The 22713-nt window shown below is 38.4% G+C and overlaps 1 protein-coding gene across 1 annotated transcript in view; it reads right to left on the bottom strand.

Annotated features, from left to right (window-relative positions):
• The window catches only part of gpc6b (glypican 6b), an 81911-nt gene that overhangs the window by 27491 nt on the left and 31707 nt on the right, over positions 1 to 22713 (bottom strand). The window contains exons 3-4 of the mRNA XM_070838743.1: positions 20412 to 20803; positions 14618 to 14783 (exon numbers count right to left, since the gene is read on the bottom strand). Coding sequence (XP_070694844.1) covers positions 14618 to 14783; positions 20412 to 20803 — 558 coding nt within the window. The remainder of the gene's footprint in view (positions 1 to 14617; positions 14784 to 20411; positions 20804 to 22713) is intronic.

Consider the following 22713-nt stretch of genomic DNA (forward strand, 5'->3'; position numbering starts at 1 on the left):
GTTGTTAAAGTGTGTTTCTTGACACCGAACTGCAATGGAGGCAGAATGCTTTACGTTGTTGTATTTCTTGGAAATGATATGAATTAAGTATTTGTGTTAGAAGAACAAAATTCTTTGTCTTTTTGAATGAATCTTTCAGAGGACCAGGTTAATGCGATTTGAACGGCGAATCACAATCCTGTTTCTGTGTGGTGCACGTGCTGTTTTGTGTCCGGTTCTCTTCCCACTTATCTCTGTGATTTCTAAAATTACTGTGTTGTTAAGAAAGTTATGTAGGTAGTTAACTCGTTTGTTCTGCACACATCCTCAGAGCTAAAGAACAAGTAAGGGGCACCAAAAGAACCAAAACACTTATTCATGAGTCAGTTCACTGGTGGCGATGAACAACGCGATCTTGGTTATTTGAATGGATCAGTCTTCTCATCACTATTTGGCTTTCCGTTTAATCTGATTATGATGTAAATTCATTCAACCGCCTCAGGTAGGTCTGCTTACTTTATGACAAGCACACAAATTTTATGACAAAAAAAAAAAAGTACAAATACTGAAAATTTAGGTCAAGTGAGCCAACTGAGAACAACTCATACTTCATAATAACAGAAAAGAAGAGTGCCTCTAGCATCAGAAATGATGGCAATCTTTCCCAACAATAGTGACTTATCTGCTACTTATCAGATTGGCTCCACAAACAGAGGGAGGCAGCATTTTACTTTTTTTTCCCTACATAACAGAGAGCAGACAGAGATGAGAGGAAGAGAGACAAAGAAAGAAGGGAGCAGGAGAATGTGAAGTGGTGCTGATTGGGTTGAGTCAGGCCAAGGTACAGCTTTGTCCCAGAGGAAGAGGGGCACCTGCACTGCATGTGGAAAAACTCTACCTACATGGAGAATTAATGACTCTCATTTATGAGGAGTGCATGAAGTCCAGTCCACTGTGGCATGGCTGCCACTCTGAGCCAAATTTTCACTGCATCACTTTCGCAGCACTGAGTAAGACCACTAGCCAGACTGAGGAAAGAGTTGAGGGTTTTAAAAACAACTACAGGGACTTAGGTGCCTTACTGGTTGTAGACAGGTAAAACTAACAGACACCGTGCTGTGAAAACATGAAGTGATCCATATATTTTGTTTCATATTGGAGGTTAATGTTTCAGTTTGCGATGTGAAACATGCTTATTTGTGCTGTCTTGCTAAACAGCTAAAAAAATCCGAGGAGGTAATATTACTCTGGGCTCTGCCTCTTTATCGAGATTGATGTCCACTTAAATTCAGGCTATGTCAGCCAGCGGCAACCTCCAGCAGACAAGGACAAATAAGGAAAGTGAACAGGCCCATCTATGGCTCTTTGCCTGTGAAGAGCTCCACAGGATGAAAAATGGCTCTGGTGTAATTTGGATTCTGTAAAGCATAGCTCATCTGTGGTTCAGTCAACCAACTAATGGTGCTATATGAAATGGTATAAAAATTGAAAAGAAAAAAAATGCATGTTTCTCCTTGGTCACACTTTGTCCTGATCAAAATAGTCCTTGAACATACACATATGTGCACAGACACACACAAACACACACCTTTTAAGAAAATTCCACATGAGGCTTTCACTTTCACAGAATTAATGCCAATACAACAGAGAGGGCACACTCAGACCAGCAAGAATTTTTTTTTCCTACCAAACCATTAAAGCTTTTTCAAAATTATAATTTCGACATTTATAAAAACTTCCTATAGGAGCTGAATTTCTCCTAGAGCTTAAATTCTGGGAGACCATGTGATCTGTGGTCCTGTATGTACGGCAACAACTGCCAGCTTGATCACAGCTGAATGTGAAAAAGCTCCTCTGCTCTGCTCTGCTAATAGCCTTACCTTAGACATACTCATGAATATTAAACTGGAAGATCCCCATGAAACATGTCCTGCTCTGCTGTACCATATGATAACAGGAGCCTGCATGCTACAGTCTACAGAATGAAGCTTATCAAAGTAAATACGATCTATTTAGACCTTTAGACCTTCTTTTAGAGGTTTCTTTTTTTAAGATATAGTAGCATGACCTTATGCTGTCAAAATGAAATACTATAAGGTCAAACCATATAAATGGCTGGGCTTGTCTGGTCATTCAGTCCACCACTTTGAGACTGATTTATCTCCAATGGATTCTAATGAAATTTTGTACTGACATTCATGTTCCCCAGAGGATGAGTCATTGGGTATCGCTAATGACTTTGGCGATACCCTGACTTTTCCTGTAGCACCACCTGCAGGTCTAAGTTTACCTTTATCCAGTGAAATGCCACAGCATCTACTGGATGGATTGGACCCAAATTTTGTACGTGACGTGCATGATTCCAAGACGTGGTAGCCAAACCAACATGTACATTTTAGGAGATTTGATTATGTATTTATCAATATGCATATCATTGCAAATAGAAAACCATAATTATGGCATATGTCCATAGCAGTGTTTCTCTGTAGGATTCAAACCATAAGAGGTCCCTTTTCACATTTTAGATTAATCTAGCATTACTCAGAATAAGAAAATAACTATTACATTTATTGTGTCCTTACAGAAAATACCAGAAAAGAATCACAACCAACATGAAAATGCTGGAAAAAGCATATACAAGCACAAAACCGACACAAAACCATAAATATTTCTAGTAATACAATGATATAAAATGTATATATAACTAATTGAATAGCGTGGATGGCATCAGGGTATTTAAGCTACCAGGCACCACCTCTGTTTTGGGGTATGCTGCAGTGGATGCTTGTACTGTTGACTGACATGAACTTTCTCTGGCTTATTTTCCTGCTGGTGTACTCCTTTTATACAGTGGCACCACAAGGGCAAACAAACTACAGCGGCCGAAACATTTCCATCAGGAGAAATGTGCTGCAGCTTCAGAAACCTTGCCAATTCAACACCACCTAAATGAATTATTGATGATAAAGTAATTATTGATGTGCAAAAACAAATACCCATGTGTTAATACATTACTATGTATGAGTGACTTTTCAATCTTTCCAAAATACAGGGGATGAAGAATGAATTCCAGAGCTCAATGAACTTCCATTACATTGATAACTGGCACTCCAATTGTGTAAAAATTTGATTAAAAAACTACACATTCCAGTGTAGCTGCAGATGGTAAAATATCTGAGGATGATAAAGCAATACATGCACAATCATGACCAGCTACAGAATAACTAAATGACCACGGACATACTGCGTGCTGCTAGTATATTAGGCAGTTTCAAATACACCCTTAGTCTTAGTCCAGAAGTCTTTAGTGTAGAAATAAATTATTTAACTTATTTCAATTATTACTGTGCAGATTTGCACTGGTGTGATAATGTTACATGAATACTCTAAAAGGAATGCAAAGCTTCTTACATAAAAGCCTGGAGTAGCACTGATACTGGACTGCACTGCTAATGAAACCAAGAAGCATGATCCAATAATGAGCCATTCACAAGCAGATTGTGTTGCTAATGGGATTGGAGATGTCATGGAATTCAGTCTATGGATGCTGACAGGAGTGTTTCAACTATTCTGTAGAAACCCCCCCCCCCCCTCTCTCTCTCTTCATTGTTGCACTTTGTAAATGCAGCATGCAACAGGGCACATCACTGCCACAAAGCTCAGATGTGATGTGGACATGCTCAACAGCAAAGACAGCAATGGAGCAGACCAGAGCAAAGACAATGGCTCCTAAATATACCAGAGAGAATCATTTCTCTCTCCTCAGAAAAAATGTCTCTGTTTCTGTAGTTTCGTAATTGCACAGGTGGGAAGTGAATCTGTAATTAGAGCCACTCAACCACATCTACATGTAAGTGTGAGTGATTAGGCAAGCAAAGAACTCAGCCAATAAAACAAAATGGAAATTAATGCTGTAGCTACAGATGCCTTTGCACATAAAACAGAGTGTGAGCACAATGTTCACCCAGTTCACCCTTGTGAAGGAGCACAATATGTTCTACAATATTTGTTTGACTGCAGACAGTTGATGTAAAAAGATGGCATGGGCTGGGCTTCTACTCTGCCAGAAATAACTAATTTCATCAGCCCACAGTGTTCAGTTTAAAGTATTTTCCCAACTGAAAACCTTAAAGGAACACTTTTATTCTTCTTAATGGTCCCATACATTGCAAAAAGGGCAATTGTATATATAATCTTATACAAGTGCAGGATCAATAATTGTCACAAAATGGCTAAAAGAATGTTATGCAAGGTCATACTTAAGTTATCTAAATCTAAGGTTAACTCATAGACTGTATATAAGAAGAGGATGTAGCCACCATGACGTCACCCAAAGGTTTGTGGACTGCTGCTTTGAAGCCTCGAGTTTGGTTTTATGGGCGTCGCCATCTTGATATTGTGGACGTTGCCATCTCGGTGATGTTCATTCCATGAAGACCGCCTCTGATTGGTTAGCCACAATGTAGCCCCGCCCGTAACATATCCTGCTATATGGTCTATTTTACTCTAAATGGGACTATATTTGACAAAATGAACATATCTGTATTAAAGAACACTTGAAACTAGCAATCGAGAACATAAAATCATTAGGAAAACTGCTGGCCATTAGAAAGCATGCAGGTCTAAGGGACCTCTGCATTGGCTTCACTTTTCAGACCTAGAAGCAACGTCTACTAATTTTTTCTTCACCTTCCACTGTGGCAGGTCACTCAACGTTTCAACTGGTAATTACATTTGATTTGTCTCTCACTTCTTAAATCTTGGTAGAACACTTGAGAATTGTACTGAGTACACTGAGTAAGTGGTACCAGACACATGGAAATATAGACTATATCATGTAATCTTATCGCTGACTATTCGTCACTTAAGAATTACTTTTCAAAAATAATATTTCTTAATATAAAAAAACTGTCATGGTGACAGCCATAATTTACCCTGTATTTTGCAGATGGCAGATTTCATTCCCTGTTCAAGCACCTTTATCTTGAATTTCTGAAGTTTCAGTATCTATGTTTTTTGCAACACAGCTTTGTGTTTTCCTAACACTTTGCCCATGGGTGGTGAAACAAGCCACAAAGATTAGACAGCGCAAACAACCATTTCAAATCCATTTAACGATAGAGGTGTGGGTGAAATGGCTTTTAGGCACCACTGTTCTAAATCACCGCTGTTCAAAAGCATCTATCCTTGTGGTTGGAAAGTCAGACCGCACGTAAGAGGGAAAAACATGAATCGAATGGCAGCTAGTTTGTAGGTATGTTTGACGCTAACTTTCTTTTGACACTACATCATACATTGGACCCCCTACAAGGTGAAAATAATGATGGCCAGTTGTCTACATATTCAGTCAAACTTCATTACTTAACTGTGCCTGTTGCACATTTGGGGACCTGAAATGCTATACTATATATAACATCCTCTGGCTGAATGTTGCTGCTTGAGAGAGTTCAGGCCTTCTGATTTCATATCCACTCTAGCTCTGATTGCACAATCCTGTGTGTTATTAGGCACACATCGGCTGCAAGGCGGCTTTCTGTCTCCCTTTTCCTTGGAGGTCATCTAATAAATCGTTGACACAGAATATAGGATGAGCGAAGCACAAAGGCTCATCACGAAATCTGCAGACTATCAAAGAAATCAGTGACCACTTGTTAGACAATAGTTATTTCAAGTCAGAAGTAAGGATGAACTCCAAATTTCATGACAAACCAAGGCAGTAATCAGCTGGGATGAAAGGATGCAGACATACGGCCCCTGCAGATGTAGAATTTATCAATCAATCAATCAATCAATATACTTTATTAATCCCCAAGGGGAAATTCTGTAACTCTGGTAGTTGTGATAAAAAAGTGGCATTAAGATATATTATATTATTGAAGAAACTTTACTCATGACATTCAGTAAGGGCAAACTATGATCTCACTATCACATCTTCTCTGTCAACTTTGTCTATTAATAAAAACAGAAGGAAGAGAGACAGAAGGAATTGGAAATGAACCCAGTATTTCTACAGCTAACTTACTTCAGTACTCTAGTGTCGTATGAATTTAAGGTACTTGTGCTTCACATTGAGAACTTCCTTTTTATAACACTTTACAATTATACTTGACCACATTTGTGAGGGAAAATATTGTACTCTTAACTCCACTGCGATAACCTGACAGCTGGAGTTAGTTAGTTGTTTTACAAAAGGAAGACTTTTGCTTATAAGATGTGTAAAGAAGTGAATTAAACTACCCAACAGTTTATTGTAGTAAAGCCAAGAAATGATTAGTCAAATAATCATTTAGTTGATTGAATCAAAGTCAACTGGTAACTATTATGATAACAATTTAGGTAATTTTTCATGCAAAAATGTAATAATTTGTATACATTTTCACCATTTTATAAAAGTTTGGACTATTGGACAAAACAAGCATTATGAAGGGCTCTATGTAATTGTGATTTACAGTGTAGTACTAGTACTTTTACTTTCGCAAAGAATCTTAGTACTTCCTCTACCACTGATTATGTTGTAGGAGAGACTGCTTCCACACATTGGTGGCTATCACCATTGACAGACACTCAAGTCTGAAACTGTAGCTCTGCATACAATTAACTTACAAAGGTACCAAATAGAGATAAGTTTAAGCTCTTTCAATGCACTTGCTCTCTCACTCGCCCACTCATGTGCTCGCTCCTTGTTAGATGGTTTGGAGAGTCAGTTGTTTTACACATTAATAGGACTGAATAAAATTTCTAAAATAAAATAGAGTGTAATAAAATAAGTGCCTGGTCACTGAAGCCGAGTATTGCCTGAACAACACTCAACCGTGGTCAGGAGGACGGTCACTAAACCAGATTGGATGATGTTCATTGACCCATTCAGATTGGCTACCAACACATTTTTGCATTATGTGGGTGTGAAAGGAGAATTAGCTTGTTTTAATTATGGTAAAGTGTAAAGGTTTGAGATATATCAGTGTTGGAATTGCTGGGAAAAACACAAAATTCAAAACCTTTCAGCTTCTCGTGATCATGTAATATTTGGATCTCTTCGTGCGATCTGACTTTCAGCCACGAGCCGTCCATTCACAGTCTGCTGGTGAAGGTTTTTCCATTCAATATTTTATTCATGAGGACTTTTTCACAACAGAAAGAATATGTTGCTAGCTTGGATTTTCATAAACAGCAAGGTTGTGGCTGGCTCCAGTTACCAAGTGAAACAAATCACCTAATTAAAAAGAAATGAGCGGATAGAATCGATGCAGATCACTTCCAATGTGGTGACATGTCTCTCCAGAGAGAACAATAAGAGCCTGTAAACACCAATCCAACAAGGTTGCAAATTAAAGGTGCAACAGAGTCAACCAGTTCGCTTAAGAATATATTTAAGCCAACCGTCTCACAGTGAATATTTGAAGGAGGATAAATTTTATCACAGGTGTCAACGACCTGTCAACACACAAAAAAAATGATGACACGTGGGGTGTAAACTGCAGTGGACAACATTCATCACCACAGCATGTGACTGATATTCAAACGATCTAAGAGGAAGAAGACAACCTGATAAATAACATCAGAAGCGGGTAAAAACAGCCTGCTTCAGAACAGTTTTTAAAACAACACAAAGACCAGTAAACACTGTCAAAGTAATCATCTTAAAACATAGCCAGTGATTTATGCAGAAAGCGTAATGCTCGATATATCCCAGAGGACTGGGTGTGTGGAGTTCTCAGGTGTGGCGAACAGACTGACAGCTGTTCATCAGTCGCTGCATGCTTCAGTGTATTTGTATAATTAAAATCTAATCCCACTCTTAATCTCATCAAATTACACATGGACTGCTATTTATTTAAAATGCATGTTCACATCAGTAAGAAAAGTAAGATTCATTGTAAACTAATTTCTAAATCAAATTCTGGAATATGTATTGGATTCTTTACAATAATGCATACAACACATTGTTTACAAAGCATACTGTAATTAGCATCTGTTTCCATAATTAATGCAAGTCTTTTCTTCAGCGGCAGAATGGAGAGAGGTCAGCAAGGATTTGCCCTCCAGTGGGAAAAAATGGATTAGAGACTGGCTACTCAGCAGAGCCCATCTAATCTACTGTATGATTTATTCAGATTTGATTTATTCAGTGTAACATTAAGGGAAAAGTACAGATTACAGACTGACATTCTACCTCCATTTAGCTATTTCTTACAATTTATAGGCATTATTTTAGCTGCTGCATGGGCAAATATTTCGTAACACTCTTGAGCAAAAGTGTTTCATGTCAACATCAATAATGAGACGACCTCCTGGAACTAAAGCTACACTGGTTGCAAGAACAGGATCTTTCCAAATTAATCTGAAATGACAATGTGAGATCAGTGTATTCATAATTAACAATGGTCTTTTGTAGCCTACGGTCAGCTTGTGTTTTAAATTATATTTCTTAGTCATAATTTATTTGCTTTATTAATCAAGCATACAACTCTCTTTGCTTAGGGCGAACACAAGCATATGCATCAGGACATTTGATGTAAGGTTATTCACCTCACCTCTTAAACCACTTTAACACGTGCCTGTATGCTGAATAGCCTCTTGTGGTTGCTGTGATTCATAGCTTTTGAAAAACCAGCGTTATTGACTGTTTTATACGGCCATTGACTGCTGATTCCTCACTCCGATAGGGGATCAACAACTGCTTCAGTTTGACATCACAGAGCAAAAGGCATTTCGGCATCATCGGCTAGGCAAAAAACAAGCCTTATCTTGTCATTGAAGGCCACATTTTGGCCTTTGTTGTGGGTCAAAAACTGACTTCCCTCAAAAACTTTTTGAATAGGAGCATCTGCAGATTAATTTCATACCTGATATGTTGTGATCCACTAAAGTTACACTTGCTATGACATATTTTTTACTTTTTTGATTTCTTTTTTAACATCTTTAAGCACAATTACACAATAACACACCAAGAGGAGCAAAGGTTGTAATGAAAAGCTTAAAGAAAGTGAATAAGTAAAACGTTGAATACAAATCTCATAAAGCTTACTGTAGGTATGGGTTTAGGTTGGGTTAATGATTAGGTGTAGCAGAGAATACCTATTGAAGATCTGCACTCTGCTTCTCTTCTTTCTAGTCCCATCACTTATTGAACATTGGCCATAACAACAAATCATCATAAATCTCAAAGAAACTTCAAAAAATTAGAAACTTGCACCAGTTATGTCTCTTCCTCTGTGAAAGTACAGTACAGCAGCACAAAACTGATAAATAAATTCAGAGACATTTTGACACATTTGTAGCGAATATATAGCAGTGCAGCTGGGCTTCAAACACATATTTGTTTCAGCTTGCCTCTGGAAGTGCCACAACAGCCCCTTTCTGCCTCACACTCACGTACAGACATTTTTTTTTTGTTCATGTTCACGTTGGAATTTATTTAATCAGAGGGTGTTGGGTGAGAAGGTGTTATAGGGGAAAAATCGTTGCTATCAGAGGCACAGCCTCTAGGTTTTAGGGATTTCTCGCTCTTTGGTTGGATTAGTTTTCGCCTCCCCAATATCTTGTCCTTTCTGGTCAGTGGAGCAGGTATATGATGTTGGCCTGAATGGATGCCACAGGAATCAAGATGAATATCTCAGTTTCAAGTCTGTGTCGCGACTCTCCCAATTTCTCTCTGAGCCATCGAGCCAAGCTTCTTATTCTTTTTCAGTGAGCTGATGTAACCTATTTTTAGTTGACCGCACCATGTAAATAAAAGAAAGACGACTATCTGTCCTGTCTGAGAACACAGACACATTTATACAGTGTGATTCATATCAGCACACTCATCTATGTGGCATTACACATTACTCTAATATGTCAGTCTGAGCTGGACTTGAAAGAGCCATGCTGACAATTTAACACCAAGAGCCAAGTCAATATCTTTTTTTGTGGTTAGACCTTAAGCTAATTGAAAATCTTTCATCATTTAATAAGCATGAAATGTCAGAGCCAAAAGGTATAGAACTGGCATTTAATCTACACTGAGGAACAATAATCCAATTGACAAGAGTCCTGATGAAGACAGACTGAACGTTGCTACAGGATTAATGGCAAAAATGCAAAGTTGTCAAATTCAAGTGGTGGAGCTGTGTCTGAATTTTATTCTTGGTTAGTGGAGTAAATGAAGAAATTTCTAGTTAGACAGAAATATACTTGGTCTGTGTAAGCTTGCAGACTGACAATAGTACATATTATAATATACTAGTATAATATACTCATATACTGCATATATAAATGTACATGTCTACATAGTAATATCTTATTACAGACACAGAGATCTTTCAAGCTTGTTTGTTTCTGAGGAGGTTTTCTCACACAATCCAAGGAAATGCAGCAGGGAAGGTGAAACGGGGCCTATCAATTGTCTGGAGGTGTGAATGGGAGTGTGATTGTGTTTACATGTGTTATCTCAGCGAAGTACTCCACTAGGATAAGTGTTTTTAAATAGATGGATTGATATCAACATTACATTTACAGACACACTTAAAGCTGGCATGGACATGCTGTCACAGGACAGTTTTATGTAATAGGTTTTAATTAGCATTGGAATTCTTTCAAAAACACACTTAAGATAACAAGTTAAGTTAACAATTGATTGTTTGCTGAGCCAATAAAGTGTCAGAAGATACTGAAAAATACCCAACACAGTATCCCCAAAGTCCGCGGTGTTTTTTTCAAATATCTTTCATTGTCTGACTAACAGTCCAAACCCAAAGACATTCAGTGTGCTGGGTTTTGTGTCCAACCATGTGCACAGCATGTGAAATACACGACTGACTACATGAATACATCCAGGTCACAGATTTGCAAAGCAGACACAGCTTCATTGTTCATCTCGCGCTCTACAAGCTGACATTCACTACTGAAAACAGGCTTCTCCTGGTCTGTTGGTTATTACTGAATTGTGAATTAATTAAATATCATTTTGAAGAAAGGTAAAGTAATCACAATATATTTCTTGCATGCTAATGATTGGACTTTGGTTCATTCACTCCCACAGGGATGCATTCGGGCAAAATGTTGTCGGTGTGAGACTAATAGGGCACGTTTGTAATTCTCGTGATGGACTGGGGACCTGTTGAGGCATTTTCCCTGACTTTTACCAAATGTCATAATAGGTTTCAGCATCACCACCTCCCCCAGTGAAAGGTCATTTGCTGTTGTCATAACACATCAGAAAGCTGGAGGATGCTTCATCTACAATAATCTAATTCACAGTGAGCTAACCAAGGGTTCAGCAAAAAAATATTGAGCTATTATGACAATTTCACTTAATTAAATTTAAATGTATCTAGAAAGCTGAGCGAGAAACTTTTTTTCCACGTAAAACTTGTTTTTTATACTATATATATAATATAAACTGCACAGCGCATTAGAAAATATATTAAATCAATAGAATATCAAAACAATAATAATGGATCTGTGAGAACAAAAAAGGGCATGCACAAACAGAATACATATCGACATTTGTTGCTTCAAATGCAGATATCTCGTCCTGTTGGCTTTCATCAGAGGCGACCACTTTTATATGCAGTTTTATCAATTTCTGACTGAATTCTGCTGATATCAAATGCGTAATGATGTAGGTCAACTCAACGCATAACAAAACACAAAGTTCCAGATTTCCTTTGAATGACTTGATCAACAAAGTAATATTACAGTCCTTGATGAAACATGTTACAGCGTGATCTAGAGCCATCACTATGAATCCCATAAAATACGACGCAAATAAGCCCCAAATGAATTAGTTATGTATATGTGAAGTGTCTCTGTACACTGTGTTCCAGCCTGTGTAAAGCTAATGGATACACTAGTCCCTGAATGTCAAGAATAATCTACATGTTAATTAATGCGTGTGATTCCAAATATTTATAGAGGATGTTCAGTTATAAGGAATCTAATAATATGTAATCTTTTGCAACAGGATGGAGTGAGCAAATAGAATCTGTAATTATGTTTGTAGTTCATCTTCATCCTCTCTCTTGGATGAAAAGACAAAATGACTGACCCCAGAGTTTACAAAAGAAGAAGTGCCAGACAGCATATGAGCATACTGAAATCTATGTGTACGCTATTTTGGGTTTTGAGGGTTTGGTAAACTTTGTTAATGAGTGTTTACGCTCCACCACACCCCTGCTTTTAGGAGAAAGTTCCTCAACATAACACATGCCAGCATCTGTCAGTCTTGTCCTTTCTGTTGCCGCACTGCAGCTGCTCTGCCCTGCGCTCGTTGAACACATTCAGGCCACCGTGGATCATTTGTGAAACAGATCTCCCCTCCGCATCGATATTAGTGTATCCACAGCAAACACCCATACATTTCTTTCCTGTCTGTCATGCAGGGATTCCAGTGATTTGTCATTCCAATGCTTTGCAAAACAAGCAAAGCTACCCTCGACCTCACTGCCGACTAAAAGAACAGACTTCAGGTAAACAAGAGGACTGATTGAAATTCCTTTGATTTCTTTTTTTTCGTGGGGGGCAGGGGAGCTGTGATCATTGCAGATGCCTGTGATATATGTGTCAAATATAACCTTAAATCTCCATAAAGAGATACTTTTGTTAACAACACCGACTCCCTGTAATGTGAAAATGTTGGTAGTGCTGCTGATCCCACTGACAATCAACCCTGCACCCTGAAGCTCTTTGCTGTTTTCACCTTCTCTGAGCCGCTCATTGTTTTGGTTCGCTGGTCCATATAGTCCCAGTGGCTCTCACAAAGACTGGCACAAAACTTTGTACAGCCGCTCCAAGGTCACAAGCTTACACAAGCTGGTTGTAGCCAGTGTAAAATGGCAGAGTGCCAAAGATAATGAAGGGCTGGTGAGTAAGATCGAACATCAAGCAAGCCAAAAAAGAAACATGGAGGACCAAGCAAGAGGGGAGTTAATACTGGAGGTACATTCATCAAGTGCTCTGAATTTGCCGGATGTGCAAGGAGGCATTTGTTTGCTAACACGCACTTGATAAGCTGATAAAATATGAATGCTCTTTGCTGAGTCTTTCTGCCCATCAGTGGTCAAATATCACTTTAAGTTGCAGGGAAAGGCAGTTTGAGAATCCCTAGCTTCTGTTATGTGACATATTTCTGAGTGAAATAGAGCATGTGGGCAAGAGGGATTTGATCAGATCTTTCAGAGATTTGATCCCTAAAAAGTGAGCATGACTTGAGAGCATACATTTTACGAGATTCCTCAATCATGAGTTTGGGGATAAAAGAAATGAATAAATTAGATCTCAAGTATGCTCTTTTTGAAATGTAAACACAGATTTTTTTGCCAGCTGGCATCTGAACTCTCCTCTGACCTACGATATTTCTCTGCTGGCTGTTACAACCAACAAGCTCCACACTTTTTATGTGATGGGAGGGCCTGGCTGGTTCCCATGAATTATATTTGAGTGGATACATTTGTGTAAACATGCCAGTTTGCAGGATGACTTATTAAATATATTTCAGTGTTTTACAGGAAGGTAAAAGAGAAGGATTTTGAAATATGAATGCACAAAAATGCTGGTTTTAGGCATACAAGGTACCAAAACAATTAATGCATAGATCAGGACTATTTCACCGTGTCTTTAATTCTGTAATAATTCTAGCCTCTTGGTAAAAACTGCTATATCGTATTTTCTCTATGAACACCACAACTTTGCAATTTTAATTTCTAATGGTTGAATTTCAATGTTTTATTTGTCACAGGCTGGAAAGGAACAACCACAGCGGCGTCTCCTGTTTGACACAGCAGCCTGGTCGCATTCTCCCCGTCACCATTTTAGTTTGATCCTACAGGATGAATCCATCTAAATGACAGTAGCAATCATCTGAATAAGACATTCTAAGTAATATTAAATAAATATTTAAATGTTGCATTGATGTTTATACTTTTGTCTCTGAGCTGAACAAGTTCCCATTGAACTTCTTTTCACAAAACTTGACATGCCCGTGGTGCACTTCTACCCTATTACAAGTCCCTATTTAGCCCAGCAGGAGAGCAGAATCCCATGAATAAAATCTTTTTTTATGCAGGAAAATGCTGATAGAGGAATGACAAATAAAGCACCCTCTTATCCGACGGCCCAATGTGTGTCAGTGGAACTGATGTTGTCAAAACATGATAACAACGCAGCACCAGCTGTAACCTCGCCTAAAATAGAAAGTCAAACTCGACAACATAACACACCTATTTCTGTAATCCTGCAGACGTAAGGGGTAAACATTTTGACCTGAGCCATCTTTTTACATTTTATTCATCCTATCAGTGAATCCTGAACAAAACCATTGTCAAATACTTGACAAAAATACTACATTCAACTTGATTGGGCCGAAAGCAAAAAAAAAAAAAAAAGTATATAATAATTTAGATCCTATAAGGAACTCAACTAAAACCACATACATTTGAATAAAATCTTTCAGTATAGTTTGAATAGTCTTACAACAATTCATGTTATTTCACATCACAGCCTCACATCAAGATCCTATTTAACCATATAGCAGAGCCACGTATCCAAGCATAAATATATAGCATCATAATACATAGCATCTAACTGGTATGATGGAAATAACACAACAGCAGGACCCAGGTGAACAATAGCTTGAGTAACGCTTGAAGAGACTTACCAATGTACTGGTTCCACTCTGGATCCAGATCAGCTTGATTGGCCAGACAGCCCTTCATGACGTTAAGGCAGTAGTTCTTACAGGATTTCACTGCAGGCATGCCCTGACAAAAGGGGCAGTACAGCATCTTGGTCAGAGCTCGAATACACGCTGGAGTGCTGCTTACCTGCAAAGAGCACAGAGAGGGATGGCAGTCATTAGCAGCTCCTTCCATATCTGTAATAGTCTGAATCACATTCTGTCATTTAAAATTGTATTAATTCTAGTACAATTTATATGTTTTTCATTTTCAGTTTTGTTTTACTTTGCCTGAACGCTCCACGATTGAGGATTATTAACAATTTTTGAGTGAGCTGTCCAGAAAAAACTGTTCAGTTGTAAAGGACCAGAATACTGTTGAATAGTACTGTACAAAAAAAAAATTGTGTGCATGTTAAGAAATGCCACAAGAGCCGAGACAAGATAAAAGCTCTGCTGACCAAAGACTTGTGAACACTTGTAAGCACTGCCAATCAGTGTGTGTGATCACTGACAGACTATTTGACCTGCATTTAAATATCAAACATAAAATACAGACAAATATTTATGTGCCCACTCTTCAGGGAGAATTCGCTGTCAATCTGCATTTCCGTCATTCTTCGTTCTCTGTTTTTTTAATGCCATAACTTCACATAGAAAATGGATGCGATGATATTATTATCATATCATATTGTGTGACAGCTTGACTTTGAAGAGGGAGGTAAAGTTTCATTAGTCATCGAACTGTATAAACACACCAGGAAGTACAAAGCCCCAACTCATAAATAACACATGCTATCGACAAAATAAGCATAAATATTAAACACACATATTTCATATGTGTGTTTTCGCAGATAATCACTTCACAGCATTGAAATTTGATCATATCTAGCACAGCAAAATAACACAAATATATAATTGTATTTTAGCAACCGGGTTCATGTATATATGATTAAGTAGGTAGATTTGCTAACTAATGAGATCTCAAATCTCTTAAATTGAGGCTGAGTTTGTTTTTTGCCTAAAACTTTTAAGTTATTCAAAGCACCTACAAAACCGGATTCTGTTAATAATTCAATAATATTTAGGTGTATAAATTCACACATGCACGGTTGCTCAGAAACTGATTTAGCAATGCTGAAAAATAATACACTTTTGGACTGATAACAGTAACACAAATCCTTGTATCTTACTTCAGTATCTCAGCTCACAAGCCATAAATACACCCAGGGGCCTCTTCAAGTGGCTTCAAGTGGTCAGAAGCACAGGATTGTTTTAGCGGATGAAATTTTAATTTATTTATTTGCCACAATTAAATTCATAATGCATTTGAAGAGGTATTGTGACAGTGAGGAAAGAAACTACAGTAAACAGCCGGCCGTTGGCTGAATCAGCTGTTCTCTGCTGTATTATATTCAGGCTACACATGTACCAGAGTCAAACATTTTCTGTTTCAGAATGTGGAAGCACATTGGCATTTAAGATAGCAAATACAAACTTGACTGCATGACCTAGTAAAATAAATTTTATTAGATGATTTCTGAAGAGCGTGCCGCACTCATTCACATTCTTATCATCAACACTTAAATGCTTACACTCTGGAGCCATGTCATGATGTTTGAGGTGAAGGCTCCTGGGATGCAGCTAATGGACTTTTTCTGTGTTCCATGAAGCACCAACAGGCATCTTATTATGCATCTTTCAGGCTGAAAACCCGCCTTTGTAGACAGCAAGGACACGCCACACAAGCACTTACTAATGTCTCGTTTTGTTTAAAAAAAATACTGAAAATTAAAAACTCTAACCACTTGTAATGTAGTGCTGATGACTCTCTTAACTGTTTTTTAGACATTTTTTAATGACTCTAAATCTCGTTCTACAGACGATGCATTCACTTATCCTCAGTCGTTTTGGACAAGAGCCTCTGCTAAATGAATGGAATGTTAAGACCCGCAAGAAGAGAAATTCCTTTCATATTTTATTGCCTTTTGCTTTGCCTCATGTGATCATGCACGCCTGCACGGGCGGATGCATACAAACATCATAGGTTTCTTGTATAAAAATTAAGGTATGATTACAAACCTCAGGCCACACGAAGGCATTAAATATGTTCAGCATATAAAATGAAAGCTGAAAGGTTCTTCACAGTGAGAAGTATAATTTTTCAGTCCTTCAGTGGAAACCTGCTCACACGAATGCTGGTCCCTGCAATTCTTGTTAATACCTTTAAAGCAGAACAACCTGCAGGATTGTTGTATTGTTAACGGTCACCTCTTACTTACTCAATCAAAGCATGGAAAAAGCAGCCATATAAAATGTCATCAAATAGGTTCTGGTTCTTGTATGGGGCTTTCGGTAACGTTCTTGGCATTCTTCCCCCCTAAGCTGCAGGGATAAGCTTCATATGATTTGGCCACAATCAAATATACAATTGTTGTGTGTGAACAACACTTGTGCAAAAAAGCAAGTAGCTGGTTGGTGATATGTAGCCTGCAATAAAATCGTAGGAAAAGCAGGAGGGTCTTTAAACTAACCCTCTATTCTCATCTTTATCTGTGCTGCCATGTTTATAAGTTAGGTTAATAGTAATCTTGTTGTAAAGCAAGTAGTTCAAGTCAAGTATAGAATAAGTATAAGTAAATAGGCTAAATAAAGTGACAAAAAAATAATATTTTGCAAAAGTTTCACTCTGAGTGGCATCTTATTTGTTTCTAAAGCAATTTTGAAAGCACTGTTACAAAGTGATGTGCACTAAAACAAGGATAATACAGCAACAGGTGGTTAAAAAGTAAATAAAAAAAGCAATGAGACAATTGAAATTCCAAATTCATAAAAAAAAAAAAGTTTTATGATTTAAAAGTAAGCACAACTTTGCCTACCTGAGGGACCAGGACCACAAAGGCCCAGCCACTCTTTGTGAGATTTTGAACCCACTAAGCAGCTAAAAGATCCCTGCCAAAAGATCTCACACAGCAATCAGGCTTGTGGGGAATTAGCTGATCACAGAGGAGCTGCCGGGCCAAGCAGATTTTTAAAAACAAGTTCTTAAAAACAAAAACAGTAACATTTTAAAATAAATTCTAAAACAGACGGGAAAGTGAGTTTGCAGGAAAGGATTGGTCCATTATGGCCAATTCTCTTGGAATGTGATAAAAGTCTGTGGATATTTTGCCTGCTAAACCCAGAATAAAGTAAGAAAGTATGGAAATAAAAACATGGATGACCTAGAGAAACTAGAGAGATAACCTGATCTTGATGATATGCATAATTGTTTGATATGCCAGTACACCTACCTCTTTGACTGCCCAGTGTTGAGTGGAGGCATTTTTGTGGCCCAACAAAGTCAGGTTCCAAGTAAAGCTCGGCTACGCCTAATACACAACCCTCACATATCATCTTGCAGACTACTGGCATGACTTGTCACATACTTGACACTGAATATTCTGAAAATGCTGCGGCCAACATCTATCACACCTGACACAGGTATATGCCAGCTTCACATAACAGACAGAAATCTGTTTTTTTTTTTTAAATGTTTTTTTTTCTGAAAATAGAAACGCAATTAAAGCTGGGGTAGGCAGTTCTCTGGAAAAGTCAAAAAGCCAGAATTTGAAAAATACAGCTTTTCTCCTGCAGCTCTCCACTCTCTGACCTGAGCTCTGCCCACCAGACGAGCATTTATGAAAACAGCATCTTCAATTAACCTGATGATGGTAGAGTTCTCAGTGCTGTTATATAGTAGCCATTCTATGACAATTACCAAAGAAGACATCTTGTGGAACCGTAGAGCCCTTTGCTGCAGGCCCCAAGCATTCGACAGCCATTATCGATAGCCTGCTTTTATGGTAAATGTACGTACGCATCTTAACAAATCACTGCAACACATTTAGATACAGTATTACAGGTAAATGAACTAAGCATCTTCATTGCGAAGTTCTCTCCATCTCTGAGAGGCTTCCTGGATTCCCGACTTGTGTTTTCTCTCAGACCAATTACAGTATGCTGAAACTTTATTACGGAATTTTTGCCCCGTGGTGCCAAAATAAACTGCCTACCCCAGCTTTAAGTAAAGACTGACTGACTGAATGATTCCTCCAGAGGCAATGGTTTACATCAGGAAATATACACCGGCAACACACTGTGCAATATCATTATATTTTCATTTTACATCCCATTAATAGTCACTGTTGCTTTAACAGAAACACAGCTCCATGTTGCCATTGTTTATCTTTGCTTTAGTCAAATTCATCGCCTTCTTACCACAGTGAGTGCAATCAGATAACAAAAAGTATCCTTTTTAAGCACCCAAAGACTTTAAAGTTTATCAATGACAAAGTATCAATAACCAGATAGACGATTAGAAGATTTTAATCATTTCAAATAAGCAGAAGCGGATGTACTGTACTGATCTGGGATAAGTATGAGCTTTGTTTGTGAGATGCAGACTGAAGATAGAAGTTTCTGCTTCTTCAAAGCTCCACCGGGTTTTGGATTTTGTCTCTTAAGCTATGAGAAGAAATAAAGTACCAGATCATCTACTTTAATTCAATATATATCCCAGCAGCAATAAGCATGGACGTCACATCTTAGAGGCGCTGTGTAACAGACACCTCTAGTGGGGTGTCTTATTCCATTATGCTTAGACCCAATCCCTCATGATGAGTTTATACCCTGGGGATCAAAGGGTTGCAGTCCCAGACACATGACCTGGATCTCAGGTCCCACTGAAATGTCAAGAGGTGAAGCTGGGACATGCTGGCTTGTAAGAAACACAGAGTGTAACTCAATAAACGCATACTAACAACACATCCTCTCCGGCTGCTTCTAAATGAGCCCCACCACTGCTTCTGGCGAGGGGCGAACTGACACACACAGTGAAGGGAATATGTTTAAAGTTCATTGAGTACACCGGGGTGGGACAACAAGAATTAATGTTGGGTTTCTTGGAGAAAAGCAGTGTTGTATTTTCACTGCCTTCAGTTTATATACTGTACAGCAGGTCTATAAATATTTATAATAGTGTTGATAATGAAATCTAACTGATATCAATACAGTAGTGAAACGAAGCCAGGGTGGCTGGGGATATGCAGCGTCGTGCTTATCAGCGCTTCTCTCAAACCACAAGAAGATGTGTAGAAACAGCCCTGTTGTTGTTGAGTGTGACTAAATTCAAGCCTTAGCCTCTTGCTTTTCCTTTAATCTTACTTTGTACATGATCAAAACTACACACACTCCCAGGGCAATATGATATACTGCAGAAGCTGCATTAAGATTACATCGCATCAAACAGAATACTAAGGCTTCAGTGTGATTAATGGCTTCTGTATCCGTGGTGAACAAATATTAGGCAATAGAGCAATAAACAGTGATGGCAGAAATTTCTCTCCTCTCCTTTTTCATTGTCAGGGCATTTCTCCTGAGCAATCCACACACACCCTTCAACACTGATTTCTAGACAGCACCTGAACAAGCCGCCTTGAGCCCAACACATCCTGAAGACGCGCACAAGGAGGGCACACATTAGTCAAAGAAGTATCAGGGAAGAACTCATTCGCAGGGGGGAATGTGTGCTTGCTGCAAAAACAACAAACAAGACCTTGGGCTTGATAAAATTTTGGTAGGAAACACAGCGAGTCTTAATTTCAGCTAAGGTCAAATGCTGAATATTTTCCAACAGAATCAGCAAGTGAAATCAAATGTTTTAGGCCTGTAAATGACAGAAATAAGCAGTTGATTGGGTGTTTGATAATCCCTCTAAAGTGGTGAGCATTTTTACCTTAGACACTCTCTGGGCTACCTCCCGGCCAACAGAGAGCCCTTGGACAAATGTGCGTGCAGCGATGAATGCCCGGGTAACCTGAGCCTTGAGCTTCCTGGGCACGTCTCCAAAGGGCTTGAGCTGGTCGGTGTACTTACTGATACACTCCAGATAGTCCTCAGTGATGACGTACTGGGAGTTGAGCAGCGTGAACATACGCTCCAGCAGCCTTGACCAAAAGTCATTAAGCATTTCCTCCAGGTTAACATTCCCTCCTGTGTAATAGCGCTTCAGCTCTGAAAACAGGTTCTCAAAGACCTCTGAGTTCTGCATGTAAGGCTTGCCATAAGTCCTCACAAACATCTCATTCAGGGACCTCTCTGTGTTCTCCAGTAGCTCCAGGAAGAATTCTGGGTTAAGAAGAAAAGAGAAAAGCGTTACTCATTGTCAGATTTTCTTTCACGTGTGACTGTGCTGGTATAGATTATACTGTACATACCATACATAGACATGCCTGGATAAACTGCACAGGGAACTTCCCCCCAAATTTGAGAATGAAATAGAAATGCATCAAAATTACATTAAATGCATCTGATTTCAAGATAGGATGCTGCTTAAAAAGGAACTTTGCTTGATTACATTGCAGAAATATGCAAACAACCAGAAAATACCAAAATAGCAAATCAATTAGGGCTTCTGATGTTGATTTCATTTTGAAGAGACTTCACAGCTTTGTTGATTTTTATCTTCAGTAAACTACTTTCAACATGGCAATGGGAGTCTTCCTCATATATTTCTGGAAAGCAATAAGTTCTGTATTTGCAGTGTATGAGGTCTGTATTGTCCATATCTCACCTGTAAAAACAAAAATGCACTCCCGTACCTTGATAGAAAGGTTATACAGTATAGTGCTGAATGATTTTTCTACATACACATACAGATTCATACATACAAATTCACGCTAGAGTACTGCTCCATATGCTGGAAGCATAAGGCTGTCAGGTGAAGTGCAATAAATTACCCTTCGATATGATTGTGATTCCACAATAAAGTTTGTCTGTAGAGTTCGCAGCCATTCTGCACTCTTCTTTGTAGGCACCACTTTTTGTTTGTCTCATGACCTTTATGACTCACCAGAAATTGGGATGAGATGATAATATTTCCGAGCATCTGCTATCCATTATGACAGTTTTGGCTTTCAAGAACCAAGATTAAAATTCAAATAGGCTTTCAAAGTGAAATAGTTCAAAATTGGTCATCACATGGGACTCATATGGGACAGAAAGTAAAGATTACAGAATCTGCACTGCTCTATAACAGTTTCAACAAAAACTATTCATTATAACCTTCATTAAAGTTTACTGTGGGGCTGCTACATTAGTCTACATTAGTTTAGTTAGGTGTACCTAGTAAACTAGCAATATAGTATATGTCTATACTGTTAAATGATGTATGTCTGGAACTTGTTTAATGTGCTGCCACACATTTTGGCCAGGCCACTCTTGTAAAGGAGATGTATGATCTCTAAGCTTTTTGTGGTTAAATAAAAGTAAAACTAAAAGTATTATTTTTTATTCAATTAAAATGAATTCCTTAGTTATTGTCTTTAATAGTGTCCGATGTCCAATCCAAAGCTTTACAGCAGCATTAATTTATATTTTTTGGACGCTTGGAGTCAGCAGAATGAGCTGTAAACACAATAATGACATATTATCACCTCATAAAGCTGATACAGCAATCATGCAAGCAGCCAGTCCACTATTTACACATTCTCCAGACAGATTAGCATTTCTTTGGAGCCATGTTGTTGAACACCCCTTTTATTTCTGTTGCAATCTGATGCAAACACAGTGTGATATGCTGCACTATGCTCACCAGCTAGTGTGCCGTTTGGTGCTGTTAGTGGACAGAGGGTTTGTCAGAGATTTGCCACTGAAAATAGCAGGTATCTGTGGCATCTGGAACACAGCAGAGTGACTGAAAACAGCAAAGTTATAGGCCGCAAAAACAAGACAGTGAGCTGAGCTTCAAAGACTTGAGAACTACAGAGTCGGATGATATGTCTATGTGGGTTTGTCACTACAAGCAACACCTTTCACATTATGCATAGTCACTGTTCCATTGTTAATACAAATATAATGATTAGTGTAGCTTCAGTCTCAAGGCGATATGGGTTGGTGAAAATAGAAATGACAGAGTGGACAAAGCCAGCAGTAAAATACTAAAAAGGTGGTGATAATTAAAAATAATGAGCTGCGTAGGTTGTTCCTGTAACAGCATGTCAGCTATTGATACCATGACCCCCATTACTACTAGTCAG

The sequence above is a fragment of the Pempheris klunzingeri genome, chromosome 10 (assembly GCF_042242105.1).
Source record: "Pempheris klunzingeri isolate RE-2024b chromosome 10, fPemKlu1.hap1, whole genome shotgun sequence".
NCBI classification, from domain to species: domain Eukaryota; kingdom Metazoa; phylum Chordata; class Actinopteri; order Acropomatiformes; family Pempheridae; genus Pempheris; species Pempheris klunzingeri.